Source organism: Portunus trituberculatus, chromosome 6, assembly GCF_017591435.1.
Source record: "Portunus trituberculatus isolate SZX2019 chromosome 6, ASM1759143v1, whole genome shotgun sequence".
In the NCBI taxonomy this organism is placed as follows: domain Eukaryota; kingdom Metazoa; phylum Arthropoda; class Malacostraca; order Decapoda; family Portunidae; genus Portunus; species Portunus trituberculatus.
Window position 1 is genome coordinate 16,740 of NC_059260.1, and position 13,261 is coordinate 30,000.

Genomic DNA, 13,261 nt, shown 5'->3' on the forward strand with positions numbered 1-13,261 from the left:
AAGGAATCTACTACCGACAACTTGGTGGCATCCCTAGACAAGAAGTACACACACACACACACACACACCATCTGTTGAGGCTCAGTAGTGAAAGGAGGTGTTTGTTGTTTTACTATTTTTATTGTTTTAAGAAAGCTTGGTTACATCATCTAGCTTATAACTGTTCTAAATGCCAGAGTGAATATAATAATAGTAGACTTTTCAATTTGAAATCCCTATATTAAACTTGAGATCTCTCCTTAAATCTCTAGAAATGAGAAAAATAAAAAATAGCTTGCAATCTTGTATAAAAAGACAGTACATTTTATCTACACAATATATGGCGCAGAGACCCCTTCGAATATTTCCCCAATATTAGGTACACTTTCTTTCCATGGAAAATGTGAGGACCCCTTCCTGACCTCCCCGAAGAGCTCGCCGGAGCTCTGGCGGGGCCGGGAAGATGACGTTGCTCTTCCTTGCTGGAAAGTTAATCCCGGGGGCCCCTTGACCCCCACCCCATCCCCCTTGGCAGGTGGGGCGGGATGGCGGGTGGAGCCGGCAGTGGCCCCACAACCCCGGGTGGGTTGCCAGTGCATCTCCACGTGCTGTAGTGTGACGGGCGGGGCACTGAGGCCTGAGGCTCCAGCGTCACGCGGTGGCTCGCTCACTACTGGTAATATGAAAAACTCTAAACTCTCAATGAGAAAAATCCACACAAGCCAGTACATAAAATGCACGATCTGTACATTACTAGGAAGTATTGTACCGCCGAACTGTGAGTTTTGCACAATTTAATTGTTTCAAGAGCGGGGACAGTTAGCGGCCATCCAGCCCCAGGCACCAGGCCACAGGACTGGCCCTTCAGTAAAATGCAGGCTGACTTTATCATTTAGGACACAGAACATCTCCCTCTGTTTCTGTGACAGATTATTGTGCTATAAACTTTGTACCTGATCGCGGTTCCCGGACAGCATAACGTTAGCACCAACAAGTGACGGGAAGCTGATGAGATATAGCTAGGTGAGAAATGCCCAAACCATCAGATCTGGCTAGGTGAGAAATGCCCAAACTATCAGATCTGCAGGCTGGCGTTTTGTTCACGGGGAATGGGGAGCCAAATTCTGGAGCCGCACGGCACTTATGCCTTGGTGAACTTGAGGAACGCGCTCCATCATCGACTAAAGTCAGTCTGAGGTGAGCATAAACCTGGTGGCTTATGTCAGCATCTACAATAACTAATATGAATTACTAAATAAAGACAACATTTGTACATGAACATGATACGTCCAAAGCTGGAATATGTAGCAGTGGTGTGGTCTCCAAGCTCTAAAAAAGAAAAAAAGGTATGAGATTGAAGATTAGAAAGGATACAGAAGACTGCTACAAAGATGGTGCCAGAACTATAGGACCTAACATATGAAGAACGATTGAAGAAAATGGGACTACCAACCTTACAAGATAGAAGAGAACAAAGGGACCTAATAACAATGTACAAGATAGCCAATGGCATTGAAAAGATAGACAAGAAAGACCTGGTGTTGGTGACAGAAGATAGGACAAGAGGACATGTAAAGACCAGTATGAGGCAGTGTGTGAAGGATATTTGAAAATACAGTTTTCCACACAGAACGGTGGAGAAGTGGTATGCATTGAGTAATGAAGTTGTTACAGCACATAATGTGCATAACTTTAAAGAAAAATTGGATAACTGGAGACAGGACACTATGAGGACTGCTCAAACCCTGTACAATGCTACCAGGTAAATACAACTAGGCTACTAGGTAAATACAGAGAGACTGACAGATAGAACTTAAGTGATTAAATAAGGAAAAATACAGAACACTGAGATTTACTGAGTTGATATTTTGCCTTCCCACTATGATCTGCTAGAAATGCCTATTACAACCACAAACACTAACTAATCCCAATAATCAATACATACTTCCTACTCATAAATGTGTAATGCTACTTTGAGACCAGCACCCAACATATACTCACAAAAATTATCAAAAACCAGAATTTGGTCACACAAGTTACAGGCTTCAAAATGTGACACACACACACACACACAAAGTATGCATGGGGTGTTCTACTGACAAAATTTTATTATTGTTAAATTAAAAGCTTTTAGTCTCATCAACTCCTCTCCTGACTGTCTGTCTTCAGCCTCTTTCTCACCTCTCTTACTTCTCTCTCTATTTTCAAGCTAATAACTCTTTTCATCTTATTAACAGCCTGTCTCGCTTCCTACCCACACTCACTGCACAAGGTTTTCTTCTTCCTCTCAAACCTATTCTCTCCACACCTCTAATGCAAGAGTTACTTTTATCTCAATCACTCACCACTATTCTGTCCACCTCTCTAGTGCAAGTGTCAACCAGTACTCTTCCTATGACATAACTTCATTTAAGGTTTCAAGGTATTTATCCCATTCCTTTTGCTAATTACCTTGGACCTGCAAGGGGCACTCAGTGGGGCCCCCCTTGTTTTTTTTTTTTTTGGCCAGCTTTCCTCTTACATAAGACAAAAAAGTTCACATCAATACTAACGAAATAACTCAAGCAAATGCAACACAATTTCAACCTTTTCATCACTACCCACATAGAAATCAATCATAAACACACACACACCATAAATGACAAGTAAACACAACATAATTTCCACACTTAATTTTTAATAATATCTTGGGTTCAAAAATTTGCTGAATCCAGTTTACAGTTTAATGGTTCTCTGAGAGGCAGGCTGGGCAGTTAACAATTGAGGCATGTTATGCCAGAGGGGCATAACTAACAATCTCGACTTTTTGAGTTAGTTATGGATGCGCATCAGCCACCAGAGGCCCCAATTTAGCCTGTGGTGAGATTTCCCAGGCAAAATCAGTCCCTATGAAGCCTGTACGAGGGTTTAAAATCCTGTGTTTATACGCATGAGAAAGTACTGAATAGGTTTGGCCTGCAACGCCAGAAGGGCGGAACTGGCAGCCAATAGCAGAGCGCAGCCAGCATACACCCCGTACCGTCCAATCACAGCTCAGCCAGCCCATGCTGCCTCGCAATCGCGCTCAGTGCCTCCCTTTAAACTTATGCGCCGGATTACTCTTTCTTTTGTCCCCATATTATTGTGGATTTATGTGGATTATATACATCGACGATGAGTGATAGTTATAGCAGTGTAGAGGGGGAGGCCCCTTCGACCTCCCATAAACATGTGGCCAAGCCCGAGTTGTGGAAGAAGACTAGCAAAGAAACAAAGAGACTCTGGGGAGAGCTACATAAGCGTGCCTACAAAACGGCAGGTTGATGCTCGTTCTATTGGTGCCCCATGCTCATGCCGAAACAAGTGCTTTGAAAAGATATGGTGAGTGTGCATACTTTATTATAACTGATCATAATATTTTAAAACTTATCTTTTACAGGTACTTTCAGCTCACCAAAGGTAAGAAAAATTATATTTTCTAATTCAATAAAATCATAAAAAATTGGGATTCGCACATACAAGGACAAAATTTGGACACAATACTTATGTTATAGTCTAGTTTCATTCATACAGTAAAATATTACAATCATCCAATATTTTGGGGTTAGCTACGCATTAGGATAACAGAAAGACAAACATACAAAAGCAAAACACACAAAAAAACTCAAATTGTGCATAGATTAATAGATTTTGAGCAGACAAATCATTAGATATATAATAATAATGCATTTTTTCCGTTCCCATATGAGTTATTACCGCCTAACTTTAGACGCGTTTTATGCAAAACAGGTTTTTTCGAGTTACGCCCATCTGGCATAACATGCCTCAATTAACATAGCCACAATACACACCACCATTGTAACATTTACTCCAGTGTACACAAGAATGAGTGGTACAGTATAGGAGGATCAAAATCTAAATACTGTAATACTGATAATGGACCCAAGCTGCAAAAATAGAAGTTTAAGTAACACATCAGAAAAAAAACATTGTAAAATGAGAGAGGATGGAACTACCTGGTTGTGAAATGGGAGAGAGAATGACAAGTAGATGGGTTGGTGTGAAGTGGTGGTGGCATGGCAGAGTGGCAGACAAGCAGGGCAGTGTTCTGGGTAAACCTTTCCTCACACTCCTGTCACTCAAAGTTTCTCTCACCAGTGTGGGTGAGCATGTGTTAGTTAACAGCACCTCAGTGGGCAGCTTTCTTCCCACACTCTTCACACCACACCCCTTGCCATCACTACAGTGTGCCGGTGAGACATCCAGTGAGAGCATGTAACTGAAAGCACACCACCGCCACCACCGCTGCCACACACCACCACTGCCACCACACTACTGCGGCGGAGGAAAGGTGTCTTAACGTGGCCTTCCTCCCACTAAACTTTTTCACCCAAAAAAGTTGACCCCAAGGAAGACGCGTTGAGCCAGCACCTCCTCGCCACTGTGGTGCCGTGACCAGTGGGTGTGGCACTGTGCTGGCGGTGGCACAGTAGCCAGAACGCACAGACACATGCACACACAGGCCGCACTGGTGAGCTGGTAAGAAAAGCAGTGGTGTGAAGAGTGTGGGAAGAAAGTTGCCCACTGAGGTGTTGTTAACAAACACTTGCTCACCCACACTGGTGAGAGAAACTTTGAGTGGCAGCAATGAGGGAAAAGGTTTACCCTGAACCCTGATCTGATCCGCACCACCACCGGCAACAGTGCCAGCAGCACCAGCAGATCACATGTCAGGGCAACACACCTTTCCCTCACCACCACCATCATCACCACAGCCTCTCTCTCCCAGCAAGGCCAACAGGTGTTGTGCATTAACTCACACCTCCTCTCCACACAATCACCACCACATTACCTCTCACAGTGAGTGAGTGTGTGTGTGTGTGTGTGTGTGTGTGTGTGTGTGTGTGTGTGTGTGTGTGTGTGTGTGTGTGTATTTACCTACCTAGTTGTATTTACCTAGTTGTAGTTTTACAGGGCCTGGGCTTTATGCTCGTGTGGTCCCGTCTCCATATCTACACTTATCCAATTTTTCTTTAAAACTATGTACACTCTTTGCTGACACCACTTCCTCACTCAAACTGTTCCAAGTCTCAACACATCTTTGCAGGAAACTAAATTTTTTAACATCTCTCAGACATCATCCCTTCCTTAGTTTCTTACTATGCGATCTTGTGCTTCTAGTCATATTCTTCTCTCAGGATCAGTTTCTCATTATCCACTTCATCCATTCCGTTAATCAATTTATAAACTTGTATCAGATCCCCTCTCTCTCCTCTCTGCTCCAAGGTTGGTAGATCCATAGCCTTTAGTCTCTCCTCATATGTCATCCCTTTAAATTCTGGAACCATTCTTGTAGCCATTTTTTATAGTCTCTAATTTTCTTATGTGTTTCTTTTTATGGGGAGTCCACACAACTCCTGCATATTCCAATCTAGGTCTTATTTTAGTACTTATCAATTTCTTCATCATTTCCTTGTCCATATAGTGAAATGCTACTCCAATATTCCTTAGCAAATTCTATCAATATGGCTTACCGGTTGATTATTTTCTTCCATTGTCACTCCCAAGTTCTTTTCCTTTTTTACTTTTTCTAGTTCTACTCCATCTCCCATCTTATGGATTCCCACTGGTTGTCTTTCACTTTTTCCCATTTCCATGACATGGCTTTTTTCCACATTGAATTCCATCTCCCATATTTTGCTCCATTTCCAGATCTTGTGTGTGTGTGTGTGTGTGTGTGTGTGTGTGTGTGTGTGTGTGTGTGTGTGTGTGTGTGTGTGTGTGTTACCCTGCCATCCTTTACAAATACATCTCTCACAACACACACACAAACATCACCACCACCACTATCCACACACCCATACGACACAGCATGGAAACACTCGTTATACGCAGCCTTAACTCCTTCCTTACCGCAAGACTGTTTTGTGGTAAGTGCGTACCACGCGCAAAAGTGACCTCGTGGTACCGCAAGATGCGGATTTTGCCTTTTTCATGCTCTGCGTGGTTCACTATAAACAAACAAACGCGGGAGGCGTTATTTTTAGCCACCCTAGCGTAACAGGGCCACCCTCACCAGGTGCAGAGTGTGTAGTGCTAATGGAAAAACCAAGTGGGCTCGAAAGTACTGTCCTGCTTGCCAGGAACAACCTTTATTATGTTTGAATGAACATTTCCAGGCTTACCACTGCTAAGAGAGTAGCACATCATGATTTGTAGGGTAAGTAAAACTGGCATTATTCTCTACATACAATCATTTTCAACTACAGATAACCATTCTGTAATTTAGGTATTTCAGTATATTTGTATGCAAAGCACAATTTATGATTATGTTTACGTTTTCTTTTATTAGTAAAATGACAAAAATATGTTTAGAAAAAAGTACATAACACTGAGTTAGAAAGAAATATAATGTGTAGATCTGGGCGTGAGGCACGTGCGCGCACGAGCAGGGGGTTATGGTATAGGAGGGGAACGCTTTGTTTATATCGGGGGGTGGCTGCAATAAGGAAGGGGCTAAGGCCTGTCCACACTAGACTTTTTCCTCAGGGAATAACCAGTGCTGTGTCAGAAATTGGTGGTGAGCATCCAAACTCAGGGTACAAGCAGGAGATTCCCCCCACACTTCTCAATCACCTGTGATGGAAGTTCTGGTAAAGCAGTCAGGTTATTCATCAGCAAAAAAGTTTGAGTGTGGGCAGGCCTTTAGTGAGCGGACATCATCCCACCCTCCCCATACATTGCAATGCCAGGAAGGAACCACTGCCACACACCCATACACCACTAAAGCTTGCCTCTAAACACACAACGGCCCACAAAACACTCTTAAGGCAGGTTCACAAGTGTCAAATGGGTGGATGGCAATGCTACCCACTAAAGGGATTCGGTGGACTTTGGTGCCTAATAGGTGAAGCTGCTTCCAGCAAAACAAGACCTACATGTTGTCCAGTTGTTAGCAGTTTTGTTTACACTGTGATGTCATGGCAGAAGGCTTCAACATGTAGTACCCAGGGGCAAAGAAAATGTTGGAGCTTGTGAGGGAAAAACAGCACGTCTGGGACCCAAAAAATGAGTTGTACAGCAATGAAAGCCTTCATAGAACTACTCAATGAGATCACTGCTACTCTCCTGCCACCCAGCCAATACTTTCCAGCAGCTATGTAGGTGTGAAAGAGCTCAGGATATAAGGGCTCTCTCCATACTTCTGCACCACACTGCACCACTCCACCAAGCAGGCAGGCAGCGTGGAGACACCTGCACCACTGCCACCACCCTCACTAACACCTCACAAGTGTACAACATGATGTGACAGCAGCAGCAGCAACATCATCTCTTGGTCCCAGGAGGTGTTGTGGACATGTTACAATGACACAACCTGAAACAACACCACACAGGTAACCAACTGCAGGTGTGTGTGTGTGTGTGTGTGTGTGTGTGTGTGTGTGTGTGTGTGTGTGTGTGTGTGTGTGTGTGTGTGTGTGTGTGATTTACTGTTTGATCTGCTGCAGTCTCTGACGAGACAGCCAGACGTTACCCTACAGAACGAGCTCAGAGCTCATTATTTCCGATCTTCGGATAGGCCTGAGACCAGGCACACACCACACACCGGGACAACAAGGTCACAACTTCTCGACTTACATCCCGTACCTACTCACTGCTAGGTGAACAGGGGCTACACGTGAAAGGAGACACACCCAAATATCTCCACCCGGCCGGGAATCGAACCCCGGTCCTCTGGCTTGTGAAGCCAGCGCTCTAACCACTGAGCTACCGGGTGTGTGTGTGTGTGTGTGTGTGTGTGTGTGTGTGTGTGTGTGTGTGTGAGAGAGAGAGAGAGAGAGAGAGAGAGAGAGAGAGAGAGAGAGAGAGAGAGAGAGAGAGAGAGAGAGAGAGAGAGAGAGAGAGAGAGAGAGAGAGAGAGAGAGAGAGAGAGAGAGAGAGATAATCCATAGCAATTGATTCAACCACAAACTAACATTTTCAAACAACTCAACACTTTCAACAATTACCGCGCACACACACACACACACACACACACATGCACACGCACATGCACACACACACACACACACACACACACACACACACAGACACAGACACAGACACAGACACACACACACACACACTCACCGTCAATATCCCAGCAAGTCATAGCCGGCATGGGAATCTTGTATCCATCTTGCCAGGACACAGTAGTAGCAGTAATTCCACCAGACTCCTGTACAGTGGCATCTTGGCACCCTCACCTCACCTCACCAGTCACCTGTGGATTAGGCATTGTATAGTTGTGTGTTGGTTGTTTGGCCCACAAACATTGACACACACAATAATTTCCATGATGCAGTTAGTCTATGTTGCTTGCAAGTGTTTCTCACATGCTATTCACACCTCCTTCCATCACACATCACCTCATTCTATCACACATCACCTCAATGCATCACACATCACCTCATTGCACCACACATCACCTCATTCCATCACACATCAACCACCTAATTCCATCACACATCAACCACCTCATTCCATCACACATCACCTCATTCTATCATACATCATTTCATTGCATCATACATCACCTCATTCCATCACAGCATATCACTTCATTACATCATACATATCCCCTCTTCTTTGATGACACACAACTGTCTCCTTCTTCCACACTGAATATCCTTGGTCTGTCCTTTACTCATAATCTTAACTAGAAACTTCACATCTCATCTCTTACTAAAACAGCTTCTATGAAGTTGTGCATTGTGGTGTCTCTGCCAGTTTTTTTTGTCCCTCCAACTGCTAACTCTGTACAAGGGCCTTATCCACCTCTGTATGTTGTACTCTTCACATTTTTGGGGGTGTTCCACAATCCACACACACAGTTTTACTTGGTAGGGTAGAATCAAAAGCTCTTTGTCTCATCAACTCCCCCTCCTCTGATTGACTGACTCTTCAGCCTCTTTCTCACTGCCGAAATATTGCATCTCTTTCTATCTTTTATTGCTATCTTCATGCTAACCGTTCTACTGATCTTGCTAACTGCATGCCTCCCGTCCTCCTGCGGCCTCGCTGCACAAGGCTTTCTTCTTCCTCTCATCCCTATTCTGTCCAACTCTCTAACACAAGAGTTAACCAGTACTCTTAATCATTCATACCTTTCTCTGGTAAACTCTGGAACTTCCTACCTACTCCTGTGTTTCTGTCTTCCTACGACTTGACTTTTTAAGAGGAAGGTACCAAGACATTTATTCCTTAATTTTGGCTAACTCTTTACTTTTATTTTAGGGAACCAGCACTAAAGTGGCCCTTTTTTCAATTTAGTTGTCCTTGGCTGGTATCTCTCTTGCTTAAAAAATAATAAATAAATAAAAAATAAGTCTACCTAACGGTGCTTCTTTGGTTTGTAAGAATCTTTACACTGGCACGCTCAAGTAAATCAGTCACATTATCTAAAAATCAGAAGTAACTAACTGTGAATCAATATATATTTTTTTTCTAAGGGGCTGTAGCGGTGCTGGTTATTTGGATGGCTTGGCTTGTGTTCCCTGCCTTGTGCTCTCTGCAGAACACTAGAGGGAACCAGGACCACGAAGCGATATAAAGCGAAAGAGGTCACAATAAGAAGGGAGCCCGGAAGCCATGCACTGCTCTGTACAGCGACAAAAACTGTTACAAAACCCTTTCAACACAATAACATAAGCAAACCTTCATCCTTTTGCTGCACAGGCTTGCCCAACCACAAACAAAACAAGGAACAAAGCAAAAGCAAACTCGACGAGACTATGGCCACAGCCTACACTGATAGATCGATATTGACCACAGTTCATAACATTTGAATAGTTACATAAATGAGCGAAAAGAAAAAAAAATAAAACATACTCCAAGACTCACCGAAAAAAAAGGAAAAAAAAAAAAAAAAAGCGGACCGGCGGGTTAGTGGGCGCAGCTTGGCGTCCTCACACATACACATGCTAATATTTCCCTGCCGCCCGTGCTCTAGCCAATCCTTACCCTGTACACTTGTCGACCCACGGCCCATGGTGCACTACGGCAGGTATAAGGGCCGAAGAGTGCATGAGGCCGATGTATCGGTGCACGTGTCCACAGCTGTCCTGGTGGCTGATGACGGCGGAGAGAGAGAGAGAGAGAGAGGGAAGGAGTGGCCACCTCTCACCACAGACCATCTAGCCACAGGGACTTTTATCTTGTCCTTCACTCTTCACACCCGCCACTCCTCCATACCACTAAAAAGGCTGCACAAAATTATCATAAATAATCAAAATACATACGCACATGTCAGACTCAGAGAGAGAGAGAGAGAGAGAGAGAGAGAGAGAGAGTTTGTAGTAAATTTTATAAGTAATGGGTATTATAGGTATGCAGACATGCTGTGGAGGTGATGATGGGCGTGTGTGATGCTGTGGGCGTTTGATGTAGTGGTGGGCGTCCTAGTAGGTGTTGATGTGCGTAATTATATGAGGTAATGAGTATAGGCTACATGGGCATGGGTGGCTGGTTTAGTGGTGGGAATACTAGAATTGACATTATGAGAATGGAATTGTATCTTCCAAGTATTCATTATAGGGTTAAAGAGTTGCTGGTTAAAGGTTAACGTCGTTGCTGCTGTCATTAGGATAGCTAGAAGAGCACACGGGACACTCGGGAATTTTGGAGGGAGTTCATCCAACTATAGAGATTTTCCTGCTTTGTGGAAAGTAAAAAGTGACGAGTACAAGAACAGAACCTTAATAAATGAATGCTATGTGGAATTAATTGTCAAATTAAGAGAAATTGACCCAAATGTCACTCGTTCCACAGTAACCAAGAAAATATGTTCCATCTATCGTTTATGTTCACAGTAGGTAATTCACTTATGTAATAGTTAAGTGTTTTTTTTTTTTTTTTTTTTTTGCAAATTGAGTGTTAAAGCAATGTTACGATACCCAATAAATCGTATCTGTCTTATCTGTACCACATTAAAGCTACCTTAATATGTTCCTTCAACACAGTGGCGATAGCAGTACAGATTTCCATAATGATACGACCAAGACTTTGTGGAGAGATGGCAGTGGCGAGCATAAGTTCCTAAAATGTTTGTCCAGTAGCTAAGAATCGTAGAGTACTGGAAAGCCTTTCACTGGGTGAAATGGAATCTCTCAGCTTAGTATCCATTTTCTGTATGAAAGGCATAGTCTTTTCTAGCAAATCTATAAATGACTGTCTGTCCATACGTAAAAAAAATGTAATCTGCAGGAGCAGAGAGAAGCAATTCCTGTAGGAGGTTTTCATGTGTGAATTTACTCATTTTTTTAAGCCACTCTTTTATCCACACCTTTATTTTCACAATTTCCTTTTCTTCTTCATAGTCTAAAGCCAGAAGAATGGCTATGCATGCAGCCGCTTTACTCATCTTCACTCCACAAACTCTGAAGTAAGTAATGATTGCTCATTCATACTGATAGTGTGTTGCCAAAACACTGCTTGCACAATCTCGATGATCGTGCAATCATGATTGACAGTGTATAGGGGCCTTAAAAGAGACTTGGGGATTTTTCGTCCGCTACAACCGCAGAACTACAAGCTATGATGATTGTTAGTTGCATCCCTGAAAGACAAAGATATTTATATCTTTGTAGATAGTCAGAGTGCTTTGTCCTCTTTTAATAGTTTTAATGCTGTAAATAAGGCTTTGGTGTCCCACTGTAAAGCTATTGTCTTCTAGCTAAAAGATGCTGGGCACATTGTGTAATTTATGTGCATACCGTCTCATGTTGGCATTCGCCTCAATGAAACAGCTGACAAACTTGCAAAAGGAGGCATTAAAGAAGACTTCCATTGATTCTGAGGCCACTTTGAGTCTAAGCAGAATCAAGGGTACCTTGATGAATAGGCGGAGACAATGGGACTATGAAAATATTGGCAAACTCATGGATAGTGAAAGTGAGAGTGTGAGGCACTATGTGACTTTACAACAACACCAACGTATGCTACGGTAGAACATCCACCCGAGTTGATACTGTTGTTATGAGGTTCAGGGGCTCAGGGGCTAAGGTTAGGGTATAAGTATTGTTGGCAGTATATCAATAGTGAAGATGGCATACCCTGCAAGTTATGTAATGAAGAAAACTTTCATACTTTGCAACACTATCTATGCTTTTGTCCGAAACTGAAGAGTTCAGGATCCTGAGATCAGTGACGCAACCTTGCAAGCTTGTCGCTTCATAAATAATAATATTGTGCCCAGCATCTTAAAAAAAAAGTACAAGTACTTTGCCTCAAGAGTTTGATTTATTGTAAATATATAGTGGACATACATATTTAAACATAATTTTCTGTTAATGATTGTGTAAGGCCTTTCAAGGTCAGTTGAGTGGGCATCTCAGCATGGTGACTGCCCCCTTTGATGTTCTGATGTCAATAAAGCATTTTAATTTTAATTTAATTTGAATTTAGTGGTGGGCGCCTTGGTGGGTGTTGGTGGGCGTATATGAGGTGATGGGTAGGCTATGGTGGGCCTGGGTGGGTGTAGGTGTGTTGATGTGCTGGTGGGCGTCCTGGTGGAGTGGTAGTGAGCTTATTATGAGGTAATGAGTAGGCTATGATGGGAGTGGAAGGGTTTGGGCGTGATGGGCGTGTATCAAATGGTAAAGGAAGATTCCCATCACTTTTGAAAATTATTAATGACTTTACTTAGCAGTAGTCATTGAAAATTGTAAAATAAATAAGCAAAAGGAAATAAAATAGATTATTAATAATGATAAGATATAAAAAGATTTGCATTTTATTATATTTAGTGCGCTTGTGACATCACTCCTGTAGTTTTGTGAATGTGAATTATGATAGAAATTAATAATTAATAATGAATATAATTTTCAAATTTGTTTTGGCGCCAAGCGAGTGACAAAACGCCGCTCAGCGTTGAAATAAATTTGTTTGTTTTCCTAAATGCATTTATTTGTTTGTCTGTGTGATGAATGTTTTGTAGAGCAGTTAATTTACCATTCTATTTTTGTTGTCTGTTTTGCTCGTGTGGTTTGACTTTTTATATTTTATTGTAAAGCTAAAGGAACGATCGGTGTCCTGCCCGACGTCCATTTGGCGCGCCGCGCGGAGCTCAGTTTGACCCGACCCTCTGCCCCGGGCACTGACGGAATAAGTTCTGACACTTGCCCCCCGACATTACAGTGCCCCATCATTGGTAGAATGGATTTAAGGGCACTTTCCTGGGATATAAGTACTGAAGCAGTGTTGCGAGAGTGTTGGAAAGACACAAAAAGCCGCGGGATGCATTGAAATAACACACGCACACACA

General features: G+C 42.8%; 1 protein-coding gene across 3 annotated transcripts; it reads right to left on the reverse strand.

Moving 5' to 3' along the window:
* Window positions 1–100: 100 nt before the first annotated feature.
* Window positions 101–10,120, reverse strand: LOC123517139. Of its 3 annotated transcripts, none has more exons than XR_006678404.1 (3): window positions 9,961–10,116; window positions 8,089–8,221; window positions 101–1,308 (listed from the first exon to the last, which is right to left on the reverse strand). XR_006678404.1 is itself a non-coding variant. In XM_045277089.1 (3 exons), exons 2-3 carry the CDS (start codon window positions 8,117–8,119, stop codon window positions 309–311), a joined length of 372 nt encoding a protein of 123 aa, XP_045133024.1. In that variant the 5' UTR covers window positions 8,120–8,221; window positions 9,961–10,120; the 3' UTR covers window positions 101–308. The 3 variants fall into 3 exon arrangements, 1 of the variants encoding a protein (XP_045133024.1); XM_045277089.1 differs by having other exon boundaries at window positions 101–649; window positions 9,961–10,120; XR_006678403.1 differs by lacking the exon at window positions 101–1,308 and adding an exon at window positions 6,072–7,333.
* Between the last annotated feature and the right edge of the window lie 3,141 nt (window positions 10,121–13,261).

Bases quoted from the DNA above. Each gene is read 5' to 3' on its own strand.
- LOC123517139 (XM_045277089.1), bottom strand. From the start codon at position 8,119: ATGCCGGCTATGACTTGCTGGGATATTGACG. The intron at 650-8,088 runs GTGAGTGTGTGT...TATTACCAGTAG, and splicing joins GACTTGCTGGGATATTGACG to TGAGCGAGCCACCGCGTGAC.